Source organism: Cyprinus carpio, chromosome A23 (assembly GCF_018340385.1).
Source record: "Cyprinus carpio isolate SPL01 chromosome A23, ASM1834038v1, whole genome shotgun sequence".
Taxonomy (NCBI): Eukaryota; Metazoa; Chordata; class Actinopteri; order Cypriniformes; family Cyprinidae; genus Cyprinus; species Cyprinus carpio.
The window spans coordinates 8,827,368-8,855,232 of record NC_056594.1 but is presented as its reverse complement, the minus strand read 5'-3'; the positions used below and the strand labels follow the sequence as shown (position 1 = coordinate 8,855,232).

The 27,865-nt window shown below is 40.8% G+C and overlaps 2 protein-coding genes across 11 annotated transcripts; both read left to right on the top strand.

Annotated features, from left to right (window-relative positions):
* Positions 1 to 256: 256 nt before the first annotated feature.
* LOC109101773 lies at positions 257 to 10,008 on the top strand. Of its 6 annotated transcripts, none has more exons than XM_042712916.1 (24): positions 257 to 284; positions 1,785 to 1,907; positions 1,985 to 2,130; positions 2,261 to 2,381; positions 2,467 to 3,983; positions 4,271 to 4,418; positions 4,511 to 4,639; positions 4,734 to 4,867; positions 5,119 to 5,262; positions 5,352 to 5,459; positions 5,755 to 5,896; positions 6,015 to 6,311; positions 6,411 to 6,455; positions 6,538 to 6,617; positions 6,774 to 6,886; positions 7,054 to 7,237; positions 7,327 to 7,411; positions 7,514 to 7,659; positions 8,324 to 8,414; positions 8,573 to 8,721; positions 8,871 to 8,956; positions 9,081 to 9,150; positions 9,272 to 9,393; positions 9,551 to 10,008. In XM_042712916.1, the coding sequence occupies exons 2-24, from the start codon at positions 1,796 to 1,798 to the stop codon at positions 9,705 to 9,707; spliced, it is 4,326 nt and encodes a 1,441-aa protein (XP_042568850.1). In that variant the 5' UTR covers positions 257 to 284; positions 1,785 to 1,795; the 3' UTR covers positions 9,708 to 10,008. The 6 variants fall into 6 exon arrangements, with proteins under 6 accessions (XP_042568850.1, XP_042568848.1, XP_042568851.1 ...); XM_042712914.1 differs by lacking the exon at positions 257 to 284 and adding an exon at positions 291 to 792; XM_042712917.1 differs by lacking the exon at positions 257 to 284 and adding an exon at positions 291 to 903.
* Positions 10,009 to 23,229: 13,221 nt separating this feature from the next.
* On the top strand, positions 23,230 to 27,729 carry LOC109049051 (cell division control protein 42 homolog). Of its 5 annotated transcripts, none has more exons than XM_042712908.1 (8): positions 23,230 to 23,764; positions 23,974 to 24,059; positions 24,163 to 24,232; positions 25,786 to 25,925; positions 26,166 to 26,238; positions 26,366 to 26,466; positions 26,601 to 26,738; positions 26,839 to 27,729. In XM_042712908.1, exons 3-8 carry the CDS (start codon positions 24,205 to 24,207, stop codon positions 26,926 to 26,928), a joined length of 570 nt encoding a protein of 189 aa, XP_042568842.1. In that variant the 5' UTR covers positions 23,230 to 23,764; positions 23,974 to 24,059; positions 24,163 to 24,204; the 3' UTR covers positions 26,929 to 27,729. The 5 variants fall into 5 exon arrangements, with proteins under 5 accessions (XP_042568842.1, XP_042568841.1, XP_042568840.1 ...); XM_042712907.1 differs by having other exon boundaries at positions 23,232 to 23,750; positions 26,541 to 26,738; XM_042712906.1 differs by having other exon boundaries at positions 23,232 to 23,764; positions 26,541 to 26,738.
* The last annotated feature ends 136 nt before the right edge of the window (positions 27,730 to 27,865 follow it).

Here is a 27,865-nt window from a genome sequence, read left to right as displayed (position 1 = left end):
ATAGGTATATTAGAATATAATGTTAAAAATATAGTAACATATGGAAATAATGACCAAGGACGGAGATATTTGTTTTAATTTTCTAAGGAAACTGGACTGGAAAGAAGAGTTTAAATAAAATAAAAAAAAATAAAAAATAAAAATTGAGTAAGCTTTGAGTGAGACAACAGATGGCAGTAATGCAACACTATGGAGCCAACTGCCGTAAAAATCCAATGAAGAAGAAGAAGAAGCCAGTTAACGAGTCATTGTTTCAAGAGGAACGCCGTTCGTCGTGTGATTTAGTAAGTGTCGTTCACAACAACACAAAGAAAGCGGAAGAATTTAACTGTTGGGGAAACGCATATGATACTCCTTTTTTTCCGAGATCTCTTAGTTTATTTGCAAACATAAAACTATAACGGATAATGATACGTGTCGGTTGTAAATGACTCGTTTTTTTTTTTTGCGAATCGGTTTGAGTAAATTGAAGACTCGCTTATAACACACAAAAAGACACGCACTGAGTGATCGCCACCTACTGGAGTAACGATGCCACTTACGAAAATCCGTGAACAAATCTTTTAACTGATTCAAAAGATTCAAAGAGTCACCAGGATGAATCAGAATTCCCACCAGTGACCAACGGTGTTTCCACGTTGCAAAGCAACAGAACGCGTGCAACGGAACGTTTTTGAATTCAAACGCGATCGACTGCCCTACGTCACGACCGATCTGACGATCCACTGAACTCGCGGCATCGCCGGAGGGAGGTCCTGTTACCGAAGCACCGAACGGGACAGGGTGGTGGTGGTAAGGAGTAATAAATGTAATGGACTTTACTCTCAACTCGTACCGGAACGCTGGCGGCGCGACGTGTAAATGCGGAAATAAGTTCGCTGCGTGCGCTTTCTGGAAATCTGGGTATAGCTAAAGATGATTATGAACGTTTGTATTGTATGATTTCAAATAATTTGTATTTATCAGCTTGGTTAAAAGACTGCACGCAGCATTCGACATTTATTAATACGTGAATATATCGTTGACTATATATATATATATATATATATATATTATATATATATATATATATATATATATATATATATATATATATATATATATATATATAATTTTTTTTTTTTTTTTGCTAAAGTGTGTGCCTCATGTGATGAAGTAAACAAATCACACAAGGAAAAACTATATATCTAATGTTAGTCTAGGAAGTATATATTAAGATTACACGTAAATATTAATCTTTATAGAGATTACATTTTACGTGTAATCTTAATATATATATATTTGCCTTAACGCATTATGTGAACGTATAACATGTTGAATAAATTTTATCAGAGCATTTTATCAACGAACGGTAACATCTTTGTTAAGACATTACTTCTTCGCCTCTTTGTTTCCAGTGCAGTCTGTGTCCCACAATGCAATGTGGTGGAATGGCTGCTGGGAGGCCGCTCGCGCTTCATTGGCCCCTACAGCTGTTTCCTCCCTTTAAGTTTTCGCGGCAAATTGAAGGGTGCGCATGCGCATACGCGGATATGCTCTATACCCGATTCTGATGAGTGTCCTTGATTTTTTTGATTGTTTGAATGAAGAAACTCACATTTAGCGCATATAGTGGACTGCGGTTACTTTAAAGACTTTACTTGTTACTATGTGGACTCAAACATTTAAAAATTAAGGAGTTATTACGTACTTAACACAGTCTTTATGTGTGTATCATTGTTAGGGTATTTATTTGTGAACAATTATCAATGCTTTCAGACTAATATATTACAGTGTCTCCACAGGTTATGGAAAAATGGTGGTGAATGTGAAGATTGGAGATGAGAAACACAATCTCAGTGAGCTGCTGGACTGGCTCAGTGATATACTGCACACCTCTTTCAGCCAGGTGGAGCACACCTGTTCAGGTATTTTTGTTTCCAGGTTAATTAGAAAGTGTTGAATGTTATATTTTTCAGTAACAATTTAATGGTGTTTTTTCCAGGTGCCGCTTTTTGTCAGTTGATGAACATCATTCACCCTGGATCTATCGACATAAATAAAGTGAAGTTCACAACAAAAGAGACTGCAGACATCTTGGATAATTACAGACTTCTACAGGAAGCTTTCAGCAAGGCGCAAATCAAGAAAGTGAGCAATTAAATTAAAATTCTGATTATGCTGGCAAAAAATGCTTCATATAAAATGTTTTTAATTGTATTGCTATGCAGTGATCAATGTGCATTATTGTAAACAATGCATTTTCTCTCTTTGTTTATAGGAACTGGAGCTGAAATTGTTGGTGACTGGAGACATCCTGAAAACATTAGATTTGCTTACATGGTTCAAATATCTTTATGATCACAATGTGTCATTGAAATCAAGCAGAGAATTTGAAAACTGTAGGTGTTTACTTTTTGAGTTTTTATAGATGTTGTGACCTGTATGTCATTTTTTTTTATGACGTCTTTTTCATTTTATTGATAGCTAAGAAGGAAGAACAATCTTCAAGACTCTACAGTACTGTGCAAACAAAGTATCAAAACCAGAAAATGCTAAATGTTAAGAGGGGATCACATGAGTCTTTCTTCCGGAGTCCGGCCACAATGTGTTTCATCAAAAAGTACGGCTCATCTACCTCACCTGATGCTGGATCAAACTTTGCCAGTAGCAAGGACAGTCTAGTATTAGGCCAGAAATGTCAGGAAGACATTACAGCCTTCTGCAGTCAGACTCCATACTGCCTTTATTTATACCATGGAGTGGAGCTTGAGGATGAAAACAAGGCCAGTGTGCTGCTGTTGGGATTTTTTGACAAAGTTACTGGGGAAAACAAATTCAGGCTGCTTGATGTTCTTCATCCAGAGGAAGAGACTGCTGATGCCATCTGTACCTGCATAGTGGAGATGCTGAAGAAGTTCAGAATATCTCTAATGAACATGGCAATATTTTATTCAGATTTCCCAGATCATGAAGGTCTTCTCTCAGGTCTAAAGTTGCTGAAACCTGAGACTGTGTCTTTATGCGGACTTACAGATATGGCAGGACGAGTGTGTCACAGTGGTGTCGAGAATATGGAGTTTTCTGGCCTGATTCTAAATCTCATCACAGAGATCTACAAACACTTTCCAACTTTCCCAGATGCCCTACAGACTTTGCTTGAAGATGTTGATTGTTCGAACTTCAGAAATATCCTGACGTCCCAATGCTCTCTCTTCTGGAGAATCATCCAGAGAATGACTTTAGCTTGGTCAGACCTTGAGGAATACTTTGGATCTCTGGATGCAGATGGAAAAGAAATCTGTCGTCTTCTTAGTGACCCCAAAATAAGACTCAACGTCCTCTTTCTTAGCCACGCTTTGCAACCGCTTTGTGATTTTCAGGAGAATATTGACCGAGGTGTCAGCGTGACACAGCTGCTCCAAGATGCTTCTCAGTTAGTGAGATTCTACACAGCGAGTTTCCTCAGACCTAAAGCAGCAGAGTTTTTTCTCAGAAGAGGCAAGACCTCGCTTATACAGGACCCAGTGGGACATTTACCCAGAGGAGAGGTTGAAGTCGGCAAACAGGCTGCTGATTTTCTCCTGCAACGCTCTGAAGAGTTGACCGACTACTTGGAGACATTCCAGAGTTCCATCATCTCCTTCTACACGACTGTGACTGTTCATATTATTGAACGTTTACCCTTCTCAGATTCCATTCTGAGAAACTTGTCATTAGTGTTGAGTCCAGGAAAAAAGCTTGAGGTGACTGGCAAAATAGTCCAAGATTTAGGTGTCCGTTTTGGAGTTTGCTCAGGCCCTGAGAATGTCAGCTTACTCACAGATGAGTTTTTGGAGTACCAGTTCATTGATGGAGGTGACACACACCTAGCCGACCAGTCAACTGAACAGTACTGGAAGACGGAGCTGAGGATTATAGGATGGAAGTCTAGTTTTGGGAAATTAATCGTTAGCTTGTTGGCTTTGCCCAGAACGTTGAAAAAAGAGATCATTTTTGAACAGGTGAGTCACTGGTGTATGAAGAGCTTGAGAAACCAAAATATAATTTATCAGATATCTGTGTGATAAGATATAATTTCTCCTTTTTAATGTGACAGTGGTTATGAAAATAAATTTAGTTTGAATTAATGGACCTCTGGCGATGTTTAAAGGGTCGAGAACATTCAGAGCATCTTTCGTCCATAGCAATGCACTGTCAACCGTCTAGAGCATCCAAGTATGACAGCAAGTTTTACACCAGCAAACATCTGAAAGTTTGGTTTGTTTGTGTGTGGTTGTCTGTATCTCAGATGTTTCAACAAACCGACTATCTCAAGGAAAGGAAAATGGAGGACTTTGAGGAGAAGGACATGGCTGAGGACGATGTTACAGACAGCAGTTCATATAAAAGTGCTCCATCACATCTCAGCCCAGAGACTCAAGAAAGCATCATGTCCGGTAATGAGATGTACATATACTTCGTAAGGTTCAAGATATATTGAGGAGTTGATCTGTACTTACTTTGTATCACAAATGCATTTGAATTTCAGATATCATTGACTTAACGGAAATGGATGACATGACACCAATAGTCGTGGAGGACATTGCACCAATGGAAGTGGATGATATTGTGCCAATCTCTTCTGATTCAGAAACAGAAAGCCAAAATAACACACAAGGTTTCAGACCCTGTTCAGACATACCAGCTAGTGGTATTTTCTTTTACAGTTCCTCAACATTGAGTAAAACTTACTTTGCCCTTCTTTTTGCTAGGGGATCATCCATATGTGTGTGTGATCTTAGATGATGATGATGCTGATGATGATGATGATGATGATGAAATCACTGATGATGATGACGATTACAACTGTGATGCCGATGATGTCACATGGAATTATGCTGTAAATGTCTGCTCATTTGTTTTTGTTTTATGTTTTGTTTTGGATATCTTTATTAAACAATATATTTACATTTTAATATTATAATAAAAATACTTTTATTTTAATTAATTTTGTGCAATTAAACTAAAACTGAAGTGAGAAGTTTCTGTGCTTTTAACTGTTCTTTAAGATGGAACAAGATAAAGTGTATTAACGTCAGAAAAATTAGAGTAAGACTTTAGACTCTCCATCCAACGAGTGCTGTGTTTTCTGTTTAGGATGGTCACGCAGTGGGTGAGATGGTTTGGGGGCCGATTGAGGGCTTTGGGCTTTGGCCTGGACTGGTTCAGAGCTGGGACAGCAAGAGGCCTTGTGGCTCCATGCGTAAAGTGATTTTCTTTGGGAACAGGCTGCTATCAGAGGTAGAAAAATGGCTATGCAGAATCTTATGTGCAAGCTTTTGGGTATTCTTTTACTTAAATATGTGAATATGACCAATTGTTTTTTGCAGATCCAAGCAGACGATCTCCTGCCCTTTTTTTCATTTGCTAAGTGCTTCTGTTCTAATTCCTTCGCTACAGTAATGGCGTACAAAGATGCCATTTTTTATTCTCTGCAGGTAAGACAAATTTTGTTATTAGTGCTTTGTAGTTCATGCGCTAACATGCAGTTTGCAATTTACTCAGATATTACAGTCTGGAAAAATAGTTTTGGAAAGCTAAGCCTAATTTTGTCCTAACTATCACTAGTAATATCTTTGTTTGCACTTAGGAATTGCAAACAAATGTTTTCCAATTGGTTATGCTAGTGGCACAGGAATTACTTAACCTTTAAAGGTTTAAAAAAAAAAACTTCCAAATGTTAGTACAGAAACCAATTTGCCTCTCATTGTGTGATTGTTCATGTGTCTGTAGGTGGCCTCCAGACGGAGTCGAATGTTTTTTTCTCCTGAGACAGACTCTAAGGATGAACTGCTTAGAGTCATGTTGGACTGGGCCTTTGGAGGCTTTGAACCACTGGGTCCAGAAGGACTTCAGCCTCAATCAGTATGCAATGGTATGCAACAAGCACCGGAGGGCGCTCTTTAACCTCACTGCTTTATTTCAATGAGTAGCATGTAGTATAAAATGCTGTATTAATTTGCTATGTATTTATATCTCTCATTCTTCCTTAGACAAGATTTGTATGCCTCAATCAGTGAATAGGAACATGAGAAAGGACCAAGACTCTACAGGAAAGTTATTTAAATTAACTGTGTCTCTCAGTAAACTCCCTGAATCCCCGGACCCACACAGTGACTCGATAGACCTTGGGACAACCGATGTTCATAGAAAACCCATGTATTCAAAATGGAATCAGAGCTCAGAGACTGTGAAGACCCATAGAAAACAAAAACCTGAACAGCGGAATAAGCATCAAAATATTGCCCCAAGCGTACATATCGAGTCAAGACAGAACAGCCAAAAAAGACGTAAGTATATCATTAATATTTATTGCTGCTATTAAAATTTTGATGGCAAAGGAAGAAAAAAACCCTAAGTAACCTGGTGTTTATTGAAATGTTTAACAGGTCAAATGGTGCATGAATTTCTGGAAAACAAGAGAAACATTGAAGGTCAGAAACCCTTTCATAAACATTGCAATAAGTGTTGATAATAAGTGAAGATCATCCTAACTTCATTTCTCCTCTTTCTCAGAGTTCTGCTTATCATGTGGGAGTACGCCTGTCGAAATCATCCACCCACTTTTCGAAGGAAGGCTGTGTTCGAACTGCAAGGTATTAAATACAGTTACACAGCTGTAGTTCTCTCCACACAGGGGTTTTGGCTATACCAGCTACAGCTGTTACTAAATGTTGCATAAAATCTAGTATACTGTCATACAATACAATCCTTCAGTGATGTGTCTTTGTGTGTCCGTTTGTCACATGTAGTATAATTTCACGGAGACGCTGTACAGATATGATGAAGATGGTTATCAGTCGTACTGCACTGTCTGCTGTTCTGGCATGGAGGTCATTCTGTGTGGCCATGACAACTGTTGTCGGTGAGTGTTTATGGTAATGTTGATACAAGGTCATGGGTTTGATTCCCATGGAAAGCTAAATCTGATAAAATGTGTAGCTTGAATGTATGTATGTATGTAGTATAACCACTGGTGTTCTTAGACATATACTTGCATATAGTTGAACTTGGTCTTTTACGCTTCCGTAGCTCCTACTGTGTTGACTGTCTGGATATCCTGGTGGGTGAGGGCACATTTGACCGGCTGAAAAATGTGGACCCATGGACGTGTTACCTGTGTGCACCTGAGAGCAGCTCTCGAGCTTTGAAGCCCAGGAATGACTGGAGAATCCGAGTTCAGGAATTCTTTGCCAACAACAGTGCTATGGAGTTTGTTAGTGCTTGTTTCATATTGTCATCATCTTGTAAAAATATTGGATGATCTTCCTTATTTGTTCAACCAATGACATTTGTTCTCCTCAGGAGCCCCATCGTGTTTACCCATCAATCCCTGCTAACCAGCGACGTCCAATCAGAGTGCTTTCCTTGTTTGATGGTATAGCCACAGGTAAAACTGCCCGTGTTCCTCAACCACTTTAGTTTAAACACACTTATTCTAGTGTTCTTGTACTGGTTATATGACTCATTTAAATGCATTTTTATGTTTCAGGATACCTTGTTTTGAGGGATCTTGGCTTCAAAGTGGAAAAATATGTGGCCTCAGAAGTTGATGAAGAGTCTATTACCATTTCCATGGTCAACCATGATGGAAAAATCACTCATGTGGATGATGTTAAAAACATTACGAAAAAGCATGTATGACTGCAAAATCATTTATCTTCTTTCTTTTTTTAATGTCTTTGAAGTGTTTACACCAATATGAAAATTGTCATCATTTACTGACCCTCATGTCATTCTAAAACCACAAGACTTTTGGTCATGTTCGGAACACAATTGAAAATATTTTGAATGAAATCGAAGAAACTTCTCATTGGTTCTTGTGGAAGCTCAAACATGTAGGTGTGACCGAATGAACTCATTTGTTCTCACGCATCCAGCAAGCATGTTTTAGCTTCGGTCACCTGATTTAAATGCTGTAAACACTCATCAATCAATGTTTTTATGTGAGCAAAAGCAATATCATATCTTGTTTAAACCGCTTAATTCATATGGATTTGTTTTTGATCTGTTGGTGAACATATGGAAGCATCAGTGTTTTGAGTGAATATACTTTCAATGGAAGGGACAGAAATCTGAGATTTTCTTAAAAATATCTTAATTTGTGTTCCGAACACAAACAAACTTCTTTTGGGTTTGGAACAACATGAGGCTGAGTAAATGATAACAGGATTTTCATTTTGGGTTGATGTAACCCTTTAAATGGTAAAACCTCTCTGCACATGTACTGAGATTTATTTATACATCTGAAGAAGACTCCTTACCAGTCTGCTGACTGAATTTATTCTTTTTCTTTGTTCAGATTGACAGATGGGGCCCGTTTGATCTTCTCATTGGTGGAAGTCCTTGTAATGACTTGTCCATAGTCAATCCTGCCAGGAAAGGCTTATTTGGTAAGTCAGAAGTCTGGATACTCAAATCTAGTACATGATTCACACATCAGATTTAAAGTTTTGTTGAACATGCTACTGCTGGATGTGCTCAGCCAGCGCTTGATCTCATGTCAAAACAGGTAATAATTAGCATCTGAGATCCTCTTTACTCTCTTCAGAGGGCACAGGGCGGCTCTTTTTTGAATATTATCGGCTTCTGAATGTTATGAAGCCGAAGGAGGATGACCCACAGCCGTTCTTCTGGCTGTTTGAGAACGTGATGTTCATGGAAACCCAGGTTAAAGCTGACATTTGCCGCTTTCTGGAAGTGAGTAGTATTCTTTATGAACTCTGAGCAATTACTATGAATTTAAAAAGCTTGTATGTTAAGTCTATGAGATTTTACTTGAATCTTGGGATCACATTTTTAAAGAGTGTTTTAGTCTCATGATGTAAGTCTGTGTGGTTTGTTTTTAGTGTAACCCTGTGCTTGTTAATGCTGTGAAAGTGAGTCCAGCTCACAGAGCAAGATACTTCTGGGGGAACATACCTGGCATGAACAGGTGTGTCAGTTATATTCATATGAATAACACACTCGCTTTTTTTCACCTGGAAAATACACTCAGCAGTGTAAACTAAAGTATATAAATATGATATACATCATCCATTTTATTCTATTTTGACCAGACCAATCATAGCATCTCAGAATGATAAACTCACTCTTCAGGAATGTCTGGAGCCTGGCCGCACTGCAAAGGTCTGTCACGAGCTTCTATCCAAAGATATGCAGTACATAGTTATTGTTATGATATAACTAGTGATGAGTTCTGAAACTGGGCTATGTTTTAGTACAAACTGAAATTTGTACTGTTTTGCAGTATGAAAAAGTTCGCACCATCACCACACGAACAAACTCACTGAAGCAGGGCGCCAATGACGCACATTTCCCCATCACCGCGAATGGAAAAGATGACAATATATGGATCACAGAAATGGAGAAGTAAGTTTTACTTCTGCTCTTAGCTGTAAATAAAAATTAAAATACGCAGAATTGTTTTATTTATTTTATTTTATGTATGTAAATTTTAAAATAATATATATATATATATATATATATATATATATAATATATTATGATGATTCTCACACTTTCACAGAATATTTGGATTTCCGAAGCATTACACGGATGTGAAAAATATGGGGCGTTTGCAGAGGCAGAGAGTGCTGGGGAAGTCCTGGAGTGTCCCTGTCATAAGACATCTTTTAGCACCACTGAAGGATTACTTTGCTTGTGACGAGGTCCCCTTGAAATGAAAAGACATGATTTTTATCTTTTTCTGTCAGTGTGAATAGACTCCGGTACATGAGAATTTGTTGCTTTTAATTATTTTACCCTTATTTTTGAACTAAAATATTTTCTAACTGAAGAATTGTTTGGAATAATGTGTGCTGGGAATCTGAAGAAGGTTGAATCTATTTTATTGAGTGTTGCATCAAATCATGTCACTTTTTAAAAAATGTATTTTCTTAATTTGCAGTCATGTTTAGCTACAAATGGAGTAACAAATTTGATGTGGGATTTGGCAATATAAATAAACATGATGAGCAAAATCAATGTGATTGATGTGATCAAAATTATCAAATGTTACAAAACAGTAATTCACCACATGGCATCTTTGCTCCCACATTTTAATTATGTGAAGCATTCTGCCTATTGGTAGCTTTTATGTCATGAGCACTGGTCATTTTTTTCCCTGTTTATTATAAAATGCACTTTTTTTTAAATCTAAGTCACATTTAATTTAAGTAAATTGTAATTATTTTGATATTCAGTTTTCAGATTATTTTTAGCATTTTAGTATCTTTTTTAGCATTTAAAAAGTCTTAAGTTATTAACGTACCAAATTAAACGAGACACAATACGACTTTTATTTTGAAACGCAATTTGGATGGACAGTCATGGCAGTCCTCCACTGAACTGTAGTCATACCAGCTGTAAAGACGTCTTCATTTGAGAGGGTTTCGTATGGGGCGCCGTTTGTAAAATAAAATGTGTAAGAAAAACTGATTTAACTTCAAAACAAATACACTTTTGCAAGAGTTGTATTGCTTTTTTAAATAATTTAATTTAATAATTTAATTTTTATTTTTATTACTATATTACAATAAACTATTAAAAGTAAATCTAAATGTTTTATTTAAATTTAAATCTTCATTTTAAATCTAAATGTAAATGTTAAGTAGTCCCAAATCATAAATGTTAATCTTATATCTAAATGCAGACATTATATATATACACACACACACACACATTTAAAAGTGTAGCTAAATATTTAGAGAACATGCAATATATATATATATATATATATACACACACACAGCTACTACTACTAATAATTATATATATAATGTGTAGATAAATATTTAGAGAAAATGAAATATATATATATATATATATATATATATATATATATATATATGTTTGTGTTTTAAATATTGAATCTAAATCTAAATGTTGAGATAAATATTTAGAGAACATGCAAATTTTTACAGCGTGGCTGGATGACGACATGATGCCAAGCCAGTCAGGAAGCAACAGGCAGAGATATGCAAATTATGAGACCAATGGGCGATGACGTCCTACTGCACGGTGGAAGGAACTCAATCGACTACTAGATTAGACGATAAACGACATTAATACTCAGCATGGCGGTCCCGAACGATCTTTCGGGGACCATAGAACAAGCTGTAACTGTGCGTTCACACCGCCACCGTCGAGAGCATCAAAGTTGCCGGAAGTCATTCATTTTTATTCATTTCTATACCACTATTTAAATTGTAAGCAATTAATCTTTTCTTAGTTCAGAGGTTTTCAGATTCAAATCATATTTTGCAGACTAACATTAACATTACATACAATTTCTCTTCAGGCTATGGAAAAATTAATGTAAATATTGATCAGCTCAGTTGAGTTTTTTGAAAATTAATTGAAAATGGAGTTTTCTGGCCTGATTCTAAATCTCATCACAGAGATCTACAAGCACTTTCCAACTTTCCCAGCTGTCCTACAAACTTTGCTTGAAGATGTTGATTGTTCGAACTTCAGAAATATCCTGACGTCCCAATGCTCTCTCTTCTGGAGAATCATCCAGAAAATGACTCAGCAAGGGTTCAGATAAAAAATCGGCAGCAGTAAGTGGCTGCCATTGACACTCTAGCTTGGTCAGACCTTGAGGAATACTTTGGATCTCTGGATGCAGATGAAAAAGAAATCTGTCGTCTTCTTAGTGACCCCAAAATAAGACTCAACGTACTCTTTCTTAAGCCGCGTTCAGACTGCACGATTTTAGGCCAGTTTTTGGCTCACCGACAGGTTTTGAGTAATCGCCGACAAATGCCCGAAATCACAGGCAAATCGGTGCTCGTTCACGCAAATGACAATCACGCAGTGTGAATGAGCAAAGACGCGATCTGAGAGAATCGCCGACGCCCGTGAGATATTTGGCATGCTAAATATCTGGACCTGTCAGCGATTCAAAATCCTGCTGTGTGAAAAGTGTTCTGACTGAAAACTACGTCGGCGATGACTGACAGCCAATGAGAGAGCAAGATACAGAGCAGCGGGGAGTTCGGGGAGGAGTTATAGACCACAATATCAGCAAGCATGGCTTTGTTTCAGAAAAAGGCTTCTTCTCTGTCTATTTGGACCCAAGAAAGGAAGAATTTGGAAGAAAAATTAGTCGAAATTTGGCAGGAGCACCCGTGTCTGTTTGACGTTTCATCTGAGCTATCCCAGTCTCACGTGAGAACTCCGGTCTTGCACGCGTGATATCGCGTTGTTTCCTTGTCACATCTCGCGTGTGTTTGGTTGTTCCCTTTCATAGGTCACTTCGATGCTGCGGTGACGTCACCGTATGGGAACACCTTCGGTGTGACGAATGTCTGAAGCCCTATACCATCTCGCCAATCCTATTGGCCAAATAGCGCTTGGCACCGCCCTACGCATGCGTACGCATCGTATACCCGGGTGCCGCGCGCTATTTCGCTCAGATTTCATTTACTTCAGGAAAGAGAATCATCTGTGCCCTGGAATCATTCTCGCGTTCATAGCGGTTTTCTCGAGCAGTGTTAACTCCTCTTCGCGGACGCGATGAGCTTTCGGAACCGTGCAAGGAACCGTGTACCAGGTTCATCACTAAGGGAGACACTCACGAAAGGTGCGTAGTCTGTTTGGGATTACATCACGCGCAGTCTGCGCTTAGTGGCCTTTCCTCTTGTCCCCACTGTGATGGCCTGCGACTTAAAGTACTGCGCTCGAGGGTAGAAGTGTTTTCCAAGGTCGCCCCCGCGTCCAACCCCCGCCGTGTTGCTTCTGCGGCAGCCGAGGCACCGCACGAGGCGATGGCTTGGGGAGACATGTGCGACCTCACTTACGACGACAGCGCGGCGCTGGAGTTTTCTCCACATCGCTCGCTCTCCCCTACCCGAGTGCAGGATGCCACCTTCGTCGAACCCGTTGTGTTCTCGGACGGGGGGTTACAGCCCACCCCGGAGGCATACGATGCTATCTCCTTCGTTGTTTGTGGGCAGTTTGACGACGACGTCTTATCCACCGCGGCCTCGGAGTCTGAGGACTTCATGGCCGATACGGACAGCCCTCTCCCTCCTAGCGGACAGGAGAAGCGCGTTTCCCCCTCCTACAGCGAGCTGTTGGATGTGGTCTCTCGTGCGGTGGGTAAGCTGGGACTGGATTGGGAGGTTGAGAAGGCTGAGGCCCAACCTTCATCTAAGCTGGATGACCGTTTTTTTAACCAGTCGTGCTCCTGCGCAGCCCCGTAGGCCCCTGCCTTTTTTTCCCGGACCTCCACCAGGAGGTTTCGAGGTCCTGGAAGCAGCCCTACTCGGCGCGCATCACTAACGCTGCGGCCGCGGATTTCGCCACCATTTCAGATATGGCGAACCGTGGCTATACAGCGATGCCTCCGTTGAGGAGACTCTCGCCGAACAACTGGCGCCTAATTCGGCCACGGCATGGAAGTCTCGCCCCCTCCTTCCTTCGAAGGCGTGTCGAGTCACGTCTAGCCTCGTCGGGAAATCTTACGTGGCTGCTGGCCAGGCGGCCGCATCGCTCCACTCTATGGCGGTCCTCCAGGCCTACCAAGCGGAGCTTTTTAAAGGATCTCGACGAGGGGGAGGGCATCACACCCGAGGCTGTGAAAGAGCTGCGTCGAGCAACGGATTTGGCGCTACGCGCTACCAAACATACTGCTCGGGCAGTGGGCCGTTCCATGGCTGGTTTGATTACGGTCGAGCGCCACCCTTTGGCTGAATCTCACTGATATCAAGGAAAAGGATAAATCTTTTCTCATGGACGCGCCCATTTCTAAGGACGGTTTGTTTGGAGAGGCAGTTACGTCGGTGGTGGATAAATTTAGGGCAGCGAAACAGCAATCAGCCGCTTTCCGCCAGCTGATTCCACGCAGACCCAGGGAGACTGAACGGCGGCAGGCGCCCGCGCGGTCTCGTTCAACCTCTTCAAACCGCCAACAGGCTGCCTCACGGGAAGAGCCTTCGCCTATGGCGCCCCCTCGTAAGGACTGGGGTCCTAAGGCTTTTTCCACCAGCTCGCCAGCGACAGCGGAAAAAAGATTAGACCTGAGTTCGGCGGCTAATGCCTCTCGCTCTCGGGCTCCTAATAGCAGCTCCTGATATTCTTGCTGCTTGCCAGGGACTGTGCCCTCCGCTAGAGAGCGCTATTGGACCGTTTTCACGCATCCAACCCTCTCACTGCAGTCCCCACGCTCAAACATTGACTGTCTCGCCGCAAAAGGCGCTTCGAGCAGCATTGGATCGAGCAACCATGTCAGGCGTTTCCTCAGACACTCTTCGCGATCCAGCCTTCAGAATCCGAGGAACGTTACAAGGGTCTGGCAAAGACGGCCCGTTTATGACGGCTCACACAGCCGCCGCTTTTTCGCTAGCGGCAGAGCCCGATGTTCATCTTGTTGGATTAATTCCTGCCGTGGACACGCTTCAGGATTATACACAATGAGATGCAACGGATTTGATGCACGCGCTTCCCCGGCTTACGGACGCTGCGAGCTTTCCGTATTCGGGCATGTTAACGCGTATGAAAACGCTGAAAAAAGGCGGAAACCTTGAAACCACTGACGCTATTTCGTCGCCGCGTGGGAACGCTTGCCGGGCATTTCGCAATGGGTGTTACGCACGATTCGTCTCGGATACACCATCCAGTTTCGAAAAGGCCCGCCTCCTTTCCGCGGAATTCTTCCCACGGTTGTGAAACCAGAGGAAGTCGCGGTGCTGCGGCAAGAAATGACAGCTCTGCTGAAGAAAGGGGCTATAGAAGAAGTACACCCCTCTCAGATGGAGTCAGGTTTTTACAGCCGCTATTTTGTTGTACCAAAAAAAGGGTGGCGGTTTGCAACTCATATTGGATCTACGCCGTTTGAATCTTGCACTCAGGACGAGCAAATTCAAGATGTTAACGGTAAAAGTCCATTTTGTCTCAGATTCAACCAAACACTTGGTTTGTCACGATCGATCTGAAGGATGCATATTTTCATATTCAGATCATCAAGAGACACAGGAAGTTCCTCAGATTCACTTTAGAGGGCAAAGCGTATCAATACCGTGTTCTTCCTTTCGGCTTAGCCCTGGCTCCCCAAACTTTTTCAAAATGCATGGACGCAGCTCTGGCCCCGTTGCGGCTCCAGGGCGTTCGTGTGTGTGAATTACTTGGACGATTGGCTGGTGCTAGCTCAATCACAGACTCAAGCACTCTCTCACCGAGATTTAGTGCTGAATCATTTAAGCAGCCTGGGCTTATGCACGAATTTCCAGAAGAGTGTTTTAATCCCCTCTCAACGGATAACCTTTCTGGGAATAGATTTGGACTCTCGCGCAATGACAGCCAGACTATCTCTCCCGCGCGTTCAGTCTCTCACGTCATGCGTGCGTCACTTCAAAGTAGGTCGCACAGTGACGGTGAGTTTGTGTCTCAGGCTGTTAGGTCTGATGGCAGCGGCATCCCCTGTAATCCGTCTGGGCTTACTTCACATGTGCCCTTTTCAGTGGTGGACGAAAAGTCAGAACATTTCACCCCGTTGTTTTCCGCATCGTACGATTTCGGTGACACGGAGGTGTGTTATGTCAATAAAACAGTGGATGTCAACCGAGTTCCTTCTAGCCGGAGTTCGGCTGGGAATTTGTGCTTCCCGAGAGACTGTCACGACGGACGCGTCTTTGACCGGTTGGGGAGCTGTTTGTCAAGGGCGCCCAGCTCACGGAGTGTGGACGGCGACACAACGCGGTTGGCACATAAACAGGTTGGAACTACTGGCAGTTTTTTTCTAGCTCTCCAGTATTTCTCAAATCTGCTGACCGGCCGTCATGTACTACTCAGGTCAGACAACATGGCGGTTGTGTCATACCTGAATCATCAAGGAGGGTTACGCTTTCGCCCCCTGTGCAGGCTGGCGAGGAGTATTCTTCTTTGGTCTCAGAACAGATTTCTATCGATCCGAGCAGTTCATGTCCCCGGACGTTTGAACGTCGGAGCGGATCTGCTATCCAGACAGACTCTGGAGCAGGGGGAATGGAGATTACACCCACAGACGGTGAGCCTTTTATGGGCGGATATTTGGAGAGGCGAGAGTGGACTTATTCGCGTCGAGCATGACTACGCATTGCCCGCTGTGGTTCTCCCTATGCCCTCCATCGCCCCTAGGCTTGGATGCGTTAGCTCACGATTGGCCCAGGACCAGCTTGTATGCTTTTCCTCCAATTCGTCTAATTCCAGCGGTGTTGTCCAGGATACGGCTGGACAGAGTGGAGCAGCTGCTGCTGGTGGCTCCGTGGTGGCCCACACAGCGATGGTTTGCGGAACTGGTCAGTCTAATAGCGGGCTCTCCATGGGAGATTCCCCTCAGACAGGACTTAATATCGCAAGCACGAGGGATGATTTGGCACCCGAGGCCAGATCTGTGGGAAACTGTGGGCGTGGCCTCTGAGCGGAGTGAGTTAATATGTCCCGGTCTTTCTGCGGACCTCCGAGAGACTATTATGAATTCCAGAGCAGCATCTACAAGACGCTTATATGCTTTCAAATGGAAGCTGTTTACGACCTGGTGTGGTTTTCGTAGTATGGACCCAGTTTACTGCCCAGTGGCTTCAGTACTGGAGTTCCTTCAAGACCGTTTCTCTGATGGAGTGACGCCAGCAACTTTGAAAGTTTATGTGGCAGCCATTTCAGCTAACCACGTATATATAGATGGTGCTTCAATGGGCCGTCATCCGCTGGTCTCTCGCTTTTTACAAGGTGCGCGACGGCTGAGGCCTTTCCGCCCTGTGCGAGTTCCCTCATGGGATTTATCTATTGTACTGCAAGGTCTATCAGGACATCCGTTTGAGCCCTTGGAAACCATACCGGATAAAATCCTGACCTTGAAGACAGTTCTTCTTTTGGCTTTATCCTCCCTCAAGAGAGTTGGGGATTTACAGGCTCTTTCTGTTTCACCGTCGTTCATGGATTTTGCACCGGGCTTTGTGAAGGTATTGCTGCGACCGAGGCCTAATTATGTCCCTAAAGTCGCTTCGAACCCCTTTCATTTTCAGCAGACGGTCCTGGAGGCTTTACCCCCTGCTGGGACAGGATCAGAAGATCTAAGTCTTTGCCCTGTCAGAGCGCTCAAGACTTATGTCGATCGATCAGCCTCATGGCGTGAGTCCGACCAGCTGTTTGTCTGTTTTGGACACAAGAATAGAGGCCATGCTGTCACAAAGCAACGCATGTCCCATTGGTTGGTGGAGGCAATATCTTTAGCCTATGAGGCGCGCGGTCTCGCTTCGCCTCTAGGAGTCAAAGCTCATTCCACTAGAGCAGTTGCTTCCTCTCAGGCGGCCCTCAGTGGATCTTCTATGGGCTGATATCTGTGCTGCGGCAGGATGGTCCTCACCGAACACTTTTATCAAGTTTTACAGTTTGGATGTAAGGACGGCTCCTGGCTCCCGGGTTCTCTCCGCTTGAGCAGATGCTTCCTTGGATCCCAGCTATCAGGTACGTCAGGCGTTATGGTATAGGGTTCCCATACGGTGACGTCACCGCAGCATCGAAGTGACCTATGAAAGGGAACATCTCGGTTACGCATGTAACCACGGTTCCCTGAATAGGGAACGAGATGCTGCGGTCCCGGCCGTTCCATACCTGATAGCGTTCTTCTCTTCAGTTCATGAAATCTGAGCGAAATAGCGCGCGGCACCCGGGTATACGATGCGTACACATGCGTAGGGCGGTGCCAAGCGCTATTTGGCCAATAGGATTGGCGAGATGGTATAGGGCTTCAGACATTCGTCTGGTGTTCCCATACGGTGACGTCACCGCAGCATCTCGTTCCCTATTCAGGGAACCGTGGTTACATGCGTAACCGAGATGTTAAACGTAGTTTGCATGCCAGACAGAGTTGTCGGCGATTCTTCCTATTGTAAAGTCATGCAGTGTGAAACCTTCTGTCGCCGATCCATCTTGCAGTTTGAAAACATGAGCGACTGAATGCTGGCCAAGATAGTTATGCAGTGTGAAAACAACAGTGACCTGACTACTTTGAAAATCGTGCAGTCTGAACTCGGCTTTTAGCCACGCTTTGCAACCGCTTTGTGATTTTCAGGAGAATATTGACCGAGGTGTCAGCGTGACACAGCTGCTTCAAGATGCTTCTCAATTAGTGAGATTCTACACAGCGAGTTTCCTCAGACCTAAAGCAGCAGAGTTTTTTCTTAGAAGAGGCAAGACCTCGCTTATACAGGACCCAGTGGGACATTTACCCAGAGGAGAGGTTGAAGTCGGCAAACAGGCTGCTGATTTTCTTTTGGGATATTAATCATTAGCTTGTTGGCTAATGAAAAAAAATAAAGATAATTTTTGAAGCTGTTGGTTTTTTTTTGAGAGGAGAGGTTGAAACCAAAATATCATTTATCAAAGATAATTTTTGAATATACATATTTCTCCAACCACTTTTAATGTAAAGAGTTTATGAAAATGGATTTAGACCGATTTGAATTAAGGGACCTATAATGACATGTAAAGTTTCCTAGAACAATGTTTGAACTAGTGCTGGGCAACGATTACATATTTGTTTTTTTTTTTAAATTGCGATTAATCGCATTATTGTCACAAAACTAATAATGCATTCAAAAGTAGTGTATCATGCACTTTTTTTCATTTAAAAGTGTAATAACATTTGGTTTGCAAACACTTTAAGCAATTAAGGTGCTTTTTCCAGCAGTGTTCCTTTTACATAGGCTAGTAGCAGTTAAATATTTATTGTAGCCTAAATCTCAACTTATAACGTTAAAGGTGCCATGTGTAAAAATTGAGGTAAAAATATCCAAAAAAATGACCTACATGCATCAAAAGAATGAGAAGAAATAAGGGCGATGATGTCATTAAAAAAATGTCAAGTTATAGTGCTGCAGAGATATCAACCTTAATTAGCATTAGCATTACTAGCCACGGCCCGACAGGTGTCGTAATACCAGTCTCGGCCATGGGAGGCGGTATGCGGGCAACATAACCACCAGCCAACTTGCAATACACTAATAACTCGCACGGCTTGTGGGCGTACTGGAACCTGATGTCAATCGTGTGGAAGGTACAGCCCACTACTTCATTTCAGTTCAGGGAAGAGAGTGGAAGGATGGCTGAAGCCCTTGGCAAGAGACACCTACCACCACCACCCGCTACAGGGAAATAACCGCGCTCGGAATCACAAATCAAATCCGATAAGAAAAGGAGCCGAAACAGAGTAAACATCGGCACTGCTTTCCATCGCTGGAGACAACTGATGGACTTGAAAGAAATGAGGTTCGACTCCGAACTTGCAACATTTCTTTTGGATTGGTAAGTAATATGCTGTTAGTATTTCGCTAGAAGTTTGTTTTATATGTTTGCGTATTTTTTTCGGGTAGTTATAACATAGAAATGTATCGAAGGCTGTTCGATAAACGTTCTAATGTTAGCAATGGCTAACCGTAGCTGCGTTTGATAATTAGCTAGCTATAACTTACCCACATATCCGATCCGGTTTTCACCTGTTATCTACCAAAGCCCGTCTCTACCAAGCTGATGCTAAAATGTAACATTACCTAAGAAGCTTGAAATGTCTTCGATGATAATGAACCCGAGAGAGAGAGAGAGCGAGAGAGAGGGGGGGAGAGCGCCCCGGCCGCGCGCGCGCACTCACTCACTATATTCAGAGCGGTCAAGTTTTTGCTAATGAAAATCAAACTTGATATATGCTGCTAAATTAGCATCAGGCGGGCAGCATACGTAACACTCTAAATAGATGTTGTCCCTATTTTCACTTGTATATGTGCAGCTAAGAATACTTTATAATTTTTAACTAAATTGATGTGTGGTGTGAAAGCGTGTGAAAAGAGTCAATTGCGTGTGTCTCACGGTGAATGCTTGAGAGTTGGCAGCTCTGGTTACGTTGGTTGGCGCTAGCTTGGTCAACCATCAGCTGTCTGATGTTGACCAATGATGTTGACAGAATGCTGTCTGTCAAATTAATTTAATTCAAATAATATGTATATACAACTCAAAATGTAATATGAACAAAACGAATATGAACATATTCACTGGTAAAGGTGAATGGGAGTAGCCTGAAGATGTCATGTTTCAAAATCACTTGACATCACCCAACGTTCCTCTGGAGGCAAAACGTCCTTTAGGCTTCGGCTATGGCTCTAGGGTTGTTGTGAAGGTGGGGCGGAGCATAGAGACTATGCCGTTTCTCGTTTGTTACTCTAGAGTAGACCAATTCACTTTATTGAGGCATACTGCCCCCATCTGGTATGGAATGTGGAGTATGACTTGATTTTTTTGCCAAACATTACACATGGCTCCTTTTAGCTGTTTAAATTTTTTATTTTAAATGCTGTTTGTCACTGCCAGGACATTAACTTTTTTATAGAAAATATTTTATAGTTTGTTAAAGAAAAACAAGTTATGCTCAGAGTCCAGAGCCTCGATTATAACAGGCACCTTCTTATTAGACACCTGCACGGGACAACACTTGATGGGTGGGTAGAGACTCGTGTGTGGGATGCGGGAGAATAATTAGAGCAATCTTAACCGTGCCGGAGCACGTTTGACCCCCAAAGCCTGGTTCGTTTGACTAGTGTGATCGTTCCGTTTAGCAGCCCCAGGTTCGGTTTGAAGAGGTGGGCAAGAGCGCTGTTCAGTTATACAGGTGCTGGTCATATAATTAGAATATCATCAAAAAGTTGATTTATTTCACTTATTCCCTTCAAAAAGTAGAACTTGTATATTATATTCATTCATTACACACAGACTGTGATATATCATTTCAAATGCTGACTTTATTTCTTTTAATTTTGATTATCATAACTGACAACTAGAGTCTGCAGGAAAGAGGAGAGTCCAAAGCACACAATCTCAGAAAGTTTGAATATTGTGTGAAAAGGTTCCACATTCAGTGATGGTTTGGGGTGCCACACTCCAAAGTAATCTGCTGGTCCGGGTTAACTCAACTGTGTTTTCTGAGGTCCTTTCAATAGTCAGGGGCCGTGCTAGTTCTGTAGTGGTTTTAGAGCAATAATGCTTCCTGCTGCTGACTTGACTTTATCCAAATGCAGACCATTGACCAGCAGGACAAGCACCTGCACACAGCACCAAAGCTACCAGTACCTGGTTTAAGGAAGAGGTATCCTGGTTCTTGTCTTAAATGGCCAGCAAACTCGCCTGACCTTAACCCCATAAAAAATCTATGGGGTATTGGGAAGAGGAAGATGCAATACGGCAGACCCAAGAATGCAGAAGAGCTGAAGGCCACTATCAGAGCAACCTAGGCTCTCTTAACACCTGAGCAGTGCCACAGACTGATCGACTCCATGCCACGCCGCATTGCTGCAGTAATTCAGGTAAAAGGAGCCCCAACTAAATTGAGTGCTGTACATGCTCATACTCTTGATGTTCATACTTTTCAGTTGGCCAAGATTTCCACTTCTTTGTACTTAAGTAAAATTCTAATTTTCTGAGATACTGAATTTGGGATTTTCCTTAGTTTGTAGTTCAAGCATCAAAATTAAAAGAAATAAACATTTGAAATATCTCAGTCTGTGTGTAATGGACTGAATATAATATACAAGTTTCACTTTTTGAATGGAATAAGTGAAATAAATCAACTTTTTGATGATATTGTAATTATATGACCAGCACCTGTATATTGTTCAGTGAGTGCATGTGAGCGCTAACCGCGCCGGAGTGCAGATATTCTGATACGTGCTTCATGATTGCGTGAATATTTCTGAGCGGCAAAAGCGATAGATCTGTAAAGCAATATTTTGTTTGAGTAGTGTGATCGCTCGTTAAGCAGTCCCTGGCTCGGTTGGAAAACGATTCACTTCACTGTGTTGAGCGAGAGTGCTTCTGCTGTCTTCACATGCTATCGGAAACTTCCTAATTCCAACTTATAACGTCATGATTACGAGCTAGTTGCATTCTTTTCTGTTAAAAAATAACAGTGTCCCCTCCTGTGACCCATGATTTGTCTGTATGTGTATTCAGATCCAGTGAGCAACGGACTTTAATAATAATAATAAAAAAAACTGTGTTAACGCGCAATAAAATAATTGTCGGTGTTAATCAATTAGTGCATTAACGCGATAATAACGCGTTAACTTGCCCAGCCCTTGTTTGAACACTATAAGAATCTACGTTTGAGTTACTTTAAATCAGGCGCGGATTTATGGGTGGGCCTGGGTGGGCACGTGCCCACCCAGATTGACTGGTGGCCCACCCAAGGTAAAATAAAAACCCAATTATTTTTTAATTTTAATAATAAACGAATTAATAACTCTTTAATTTTAATAGTTTCCTGAGGACATTTAAGTACAGTAGCTACGAAAAATAGCTACAAACATAAAAATTTCTTCGGCATATCACGTGGTCCAGTGATGCTATCACGCAAAATTCGCGGGCGCGTTTCAGACCGAACGTTTTCCGCGGCAAACTTTCCTGAGCTACTGAGGATCCAAACGCGCCTGAGGTCTCCATGCTGACTGGACGCCTGAACAACTTATCAGTCTGTCCTTTGAAAGAGAACTTATTGACAGTTCGGATTTTTGATGACATAATCAGCGTTTTTCAACTCAAAGCCCAGAAGACTTTTGCCTGGTTTAGAGCTCAGGTAGCCAGCACCTGTTTTATATTGCCCGCGTGGCATTACTGCTGTTTCTGCTAGGACCGTTCGAGTTGTTTCAGTTTGGGTGTAGCAACTCTTTTAACGAGTTTTATGAGACCTGTTGTTGTTTCTTATTTTATGTGTGGCGGCATCTAACAGCGTTATATGTGTTATTCTGCCCACTTTTTGTAAAGTTCACCGTCTCCTTGTGGCGTTTGTTTACGTTGTGTGAATGCACTTCTGGCTCTGTGTCTCGAAATAATAAACCACAAATGGTATTTAAGTCACGATGAATGAGACGAGAGTTGTTCACTTCGCCTGTGTTGAGTAAAGAGTTATTTTGCCTTGCTTACAACCCATCCTAAGTAAAAAAGATGACTATTTGTAAGAGTTAATTAAATTAAATGCATTATGACTAGTTTATTACATTTTCTTTAATTAATAAGCATGTATGGTGAGATTACCCATGATTTTCATGTCAATCTGTGTATTCATTTTTGACCACGATCCATGACTGCAGCCTGTCACTTTAATAAGCGCGTGCAGCACATCAAAAAATCTCTGTTAACGCACCGAACATGGAACGGATCGCCGTTAACCGCATCCGCGCGCAGTGTGAAAGCTCTATAATACGGAGCCCGGGAATCAGGTGTATAAAATTTAAAAAACCCGAGGCCCCTCCGTATATTCACCAGGCCCACCTATTAATGACGTTCTGTATCCGCCACTGCTTTAAATGCTTGTAAAATTCATTTATTCAGGACTTTTAATTTCAGTACTTTTAGTGGTGTTTGCTGAGCCAAGAATTTTGACAAAAATGGGTGAGAAAAAAAACTTCTTGTGGAAGTATGCAAATCCATATCTGTGGACCAGAATATTGTGAGCTTGGGCTATTTTGACATGGACCTCCATAGCAAAGTTTTACACCAGCAAACATCTGAAAGTTTGGTTTGTGTTTGTGTGTGGTTGTCTGTATCTCAGATTTTTCAACGAACTGAGTCAGGTCTCAAGGAGAGGAAAATAGAGGACTTTGAGGAGAAGGACGTTGCTGAGGACGATGTTACAGACAGCAGCTCATATAAAAGTGCTCCATCACATCTCAGCCCAGTGACTCAAGGGAGCGTCACATGCTGTAATGACACACAGGTTGTTGTGGTGACATTTGAGGCCAAAAGACATGTTAGATCATTGGAACTTGACAACAAGTTTATTAAAATACTATTGAGGAACTGACCTCTATCTGATTTGCATCACACTCTAACAAATGCTTTTGATTCTCAGATCAATCTTGGGATCACATTTTTAAAGAATGTTTTAGTCTCGTGATGTAGTAAGTCTGTGTGGTTTGTTTTTAGTGTAACCCTGTGCTTGTTGATGCTGTGAAAGTGAGTTCAGCTCACAGAGCAAGATACTTCTGGGGGAACATACCTGGCATGAACAGGTGTGTCAATTATATTCATATGAATAACACACTGACTTAAGGCACTCAACCATGTAAATTAAATAAATGCAATTTTATGACCTTGTTTTATTGTTTTGACCAGACCAATGGTAGCATCTCAGAAAGATAAACTGAGTCTTCAGGAATGTCTGGACCCTGGCCGCACTGCAAAGGTCTGTTTAAGAGCTTATATATATAATATATATATATATATATATATATATATATATATATATAGTCATTTCAATGACATCATTATATTTGATTGTGAGTGCTGACTCCATGTAATTTATAAGATTTAAGAACTAAATGAATGTTGACCAGTGACAAAATTCATTAATTCAGGCTTTTTTCATTTATTAATTTAATAAAAAAAAAAATTAATAAAGCTGTTTTCCTGTTGGAAATTATTTTCCCTGAGGATTTTAGTCTGAGTCTAATATCTGAGTCTATTTTGTATCATACAAATTACAAGGACTTTTTTTTTGGTAACTCCACAGTTTAAATATATGCAGCATTTTTGCTCAGAAGTCTTTGGTTATTCTTACAATGCTGTTAATGAATGTGTTATATGATTTTCAATAAAATTAGCTAATTAGCGAGGGTATTTGAGAGTCTTTCCTGGGGCTTTAAATGAAACGAGGAGGAGGACTTTTATTTTGAAATATGTTTGGTAGAAGTTTTTTATACAGTCTATGGTAGAAGCGCGTTGTGGATGGACAGCCACAGCCATGGCGAATTCTTACCGGTTGTAAATTGTTAATTCTTAGTTTACGATGTTTAGAGTAAAAGTAAAAAGTAGTTGTAGTTGTGATCCGTTTACATAGTTAACAGTTGACAGTTTAGCCGCTGTTTAAACATGTTTCGTCAGGCTAAGAAACTAGGTATCTACCATAATGTCAAAATTCGCTCACTGTCAACAGACTAAAGACTTGTGTGTTATGTGCTATGCTTTAATAGATCGAATGGAGGCATTTCATTTAGAAGTCATGAGTTTGTTTATATTTCATTTCGTAATGTGGGTCATTGTCAAAAATCGTGACTTCCATGGTGGAAAAAATAAAAGGTTACAGAAGTTTTGAATTAAGACCTATTTTCTAGAATAAAAACTTTTGGTATTTATCATGGAATTATTACTAATCATAAGGACAACATGACTAATTTTCTTCGTTTTGTTACTGATATTTGTTTTATTTATTCTACAAAAAAAGAATGTAACGCCAGTGACACGTTCTCATAAAATATTCATTTTCTAAGATTATGTCAACAGCACCTCAAAACAAAAAGCTTGTGTTTTCCTGACATTTCTAAAGATCTGTTAAATCTTAATGTTCATGCTCTTAATGAAAGTTATTTTAAAAACTGGTCACGAATCAAAAAAGTCAAATATTCAGCAACGTGTGCTGAATATAGTGAAGATGCTTTATTTTAATTAAAACACTATAGCCTAATGCATTTTAAATACTTGATTGAATGACTACTTTTTTATATCTGAAAAGTCATGTTTGTCACCATATTTTGAAAATGACCCACCTGCCAAATACACAAATATACAATCAGTTAATTTGCATCAACTTGTGTGCATGAAAAGCATTGTGTAGCTTATACAGTAAAGTATTTTAAATCCACACTCTAAACTGGTTTGATCTCGAAACTTGCCGAGGTACTGTTTTGCCTGTATGCAGCCTAAACCTTAATAGTATTTATTGTTTATTAATATTTACAGATACTTTGATGCCAGATGCTGGAAAACAACTTGTGACAACAGCAATGTCCACAGTTAAATGTGTAGTAGTTGGCGATGGAGCCGTGGGTAAAACTTGCCTTTTGGATTCTTTTACAAACAAGTTCCCATCAGAACCAACAGTAAGGATGTTTTACATTCATGCATGCAGTACTATTGCTGTCCTTGGTATGTTTATCTTGACTGGCTGAAGAAAGAGAAAAATACTACCTCTGTATCCTTTATCATTGATAACTGCTAAATATACATTTAAATCCTATCAGTTGCAACACACATTGTAAAAACTGTCCTATAAGTGTGGTGTCAATTCAGTTCCTTTGTCTTGTTTTCTCTTTATTTTTTTATTTTTTTATCCCGTTCAGGTGTTTGACACCCAAGCCGTGACTGTAATGGTTGATGGCGAACTGTATACCATTAGATTATTTGATGCTGCAGGTATGATAATAACACTTTTCTTGCATTGTCAACTTACAGCACAGTGTGAGGGATATCTTAAACGTATCTCAACATTTAGCACAAGAATTGATCCTGACAAATCTAAATATATTTTAATATTTTGTAGGTCAGGATCAATTACGACCTCTAAGCTATCCCCAAACAGATGTCTTCTTAGTTTGTTTCTCTGTAGTTTCTCTTTCCTCCTTTGAAAATGTAAAAGAAAAGGTGAGTCTGTCAATGATCGGTCAATCATGTGGAATAATGTGTTTGTTGCTAACAGCAGTTCATTTGTAATGCAGTGGGTGCCTGAGATAACCTTTCACTCCCCAAAAACCCCTTTTCTTCTGGTTGGAACTCAGATCGACCTACGAGATGATCCTATAACTATTGCAAGGCTTGCAAAAAACAAGCAAAAGCCAATCAAACAAGACACAGCTGAAAAACTAGCCAGAGACTTAAAGGCAGTGAAATATGTTGAATGCTCTGCTCTAACGCAGGTAGGTTATGTGTGTCGAGATGTTGTTTATAAAGCCAAGCTTTAAATGGTTCGCTTTATTTGTGTAACAAACCGATTCACTTTTTTTTTCTTTGTTACAGAAGGGACTAAAGAATGTATTTGATGAGGCAGTATTAGCAGCTCTAGAGCCCCCGGGATCCCAGAGGACATGCAAATGCATGGTTTTATGAACTGGACACAGCAGCAGCATCAGCAGCAAGACAAATCTGGGTGTAAACCAACAGGATTGTTTTATTTTTGTACAGGTTTAATCAGGAAAGTAACTGTTTTAATCAAAAGTTTTTTCCATTATCATATATCTTGGTACTCATGTCATATGATGGGATGATATTTGTGCAGATTGTACTCTCTTTAGTCATTCTGTGTTAGTGCCTTTAGGATTTAGATGATGCTTCACAACAAAGATGTTTCAAAATGGTAGGGTAAGTTGTGCCACTTTTTAAGTTGTCCAATAAGAAAGGAAAATTTTGAAGTAATTAGTTTAATACATATGTGGATGTCTGTTATCAGCTGAATTTAGAAGACTTCAATGAGCCATATGAAAAGGACTTGTCCCACATTAGGAGTAAGTTGTATGTCAAGTTAAGTCACTGGGGAATATCTAAGAAATTTTAAATAAAAATATAAAAAAAGAAACTATTCAGAGTCTGATCTTCTTTTAAAAATATCCATAGTATTTCAGTGTGGTGACAAATGTTTACATAGTTTTATACACTGCAACTTTACCAAAAAGTATATACCAAATACATTTTTAGACTAGGATAAACTTGTCATGGAGGGGAAAAATGATCAAAATCAGTTTTCTCATGTTATTTCTCTGACATGGACAGCTGTATATGATAAAATATTTAGTCGCATGATGAAAAATATTTAAGCGGGTGGTATAGCTCACTCCTCCATTACTTTAGTTATAAGTAATCATTTCAAACAGTAGCATCAGCATATATGCAATTACACATATTAAAATAAGTGTTTAAAAATGACGACAATGTAGATAAATTCATGTTATGGGAACATGTCTGAAATGCAGGTTCTTACTGATGGCCCTCCTTATTAACACAAAACACGAATGAGTCTGTTTAGGGTACTCTGTCTCAGTGCAACACG

Excerpts from the sequence above, each read along its gene's own strand:
- LOC109049051 (XM_042712907.1), top strand. The coding sequence starts at position 24,205 with ATGTCTGGACCCTGGCCGCACTGCAAAG. Across the intron at positions 24,233-25,785 it reads ACCCTGGCCGCACTGCAAAG|ATACTTTGATGCCAGATGCT; the intron begins GTCTGTTTAAGA and ends TAATATTTACAG. Across the intron at positions 25,926-26,165 it reads AGTTCCCATCAGAACCAACA|GTGTTTGACACCCAAGCCGT; the intron begins GTAAGGATGTTT and ends TATCCCGTTCAG.
- LOC109101773 (XM_042712912.1), top strand. The coding sequence starts at position 1,312 with ATGTTGAATAAATTTTATCAGAGCATTTTATCAACGAACGGTAACATC. Across the intron at positions 5,897-6,014 it reads GCCTCAATCAGTATGCAATG|ACAAGATTTGTATGCCTCAA; the intron begins GTATGCAACAAG and ends ATTCTTCCTTAG. Across the intron at positions 6,312-6,410 it reads ACAGAACAGCCAAAAAAGAC|GTCAAATGGTGCATGAATTT; the intron begins GTAAGTATATCA and ends AATGTTTAACAG.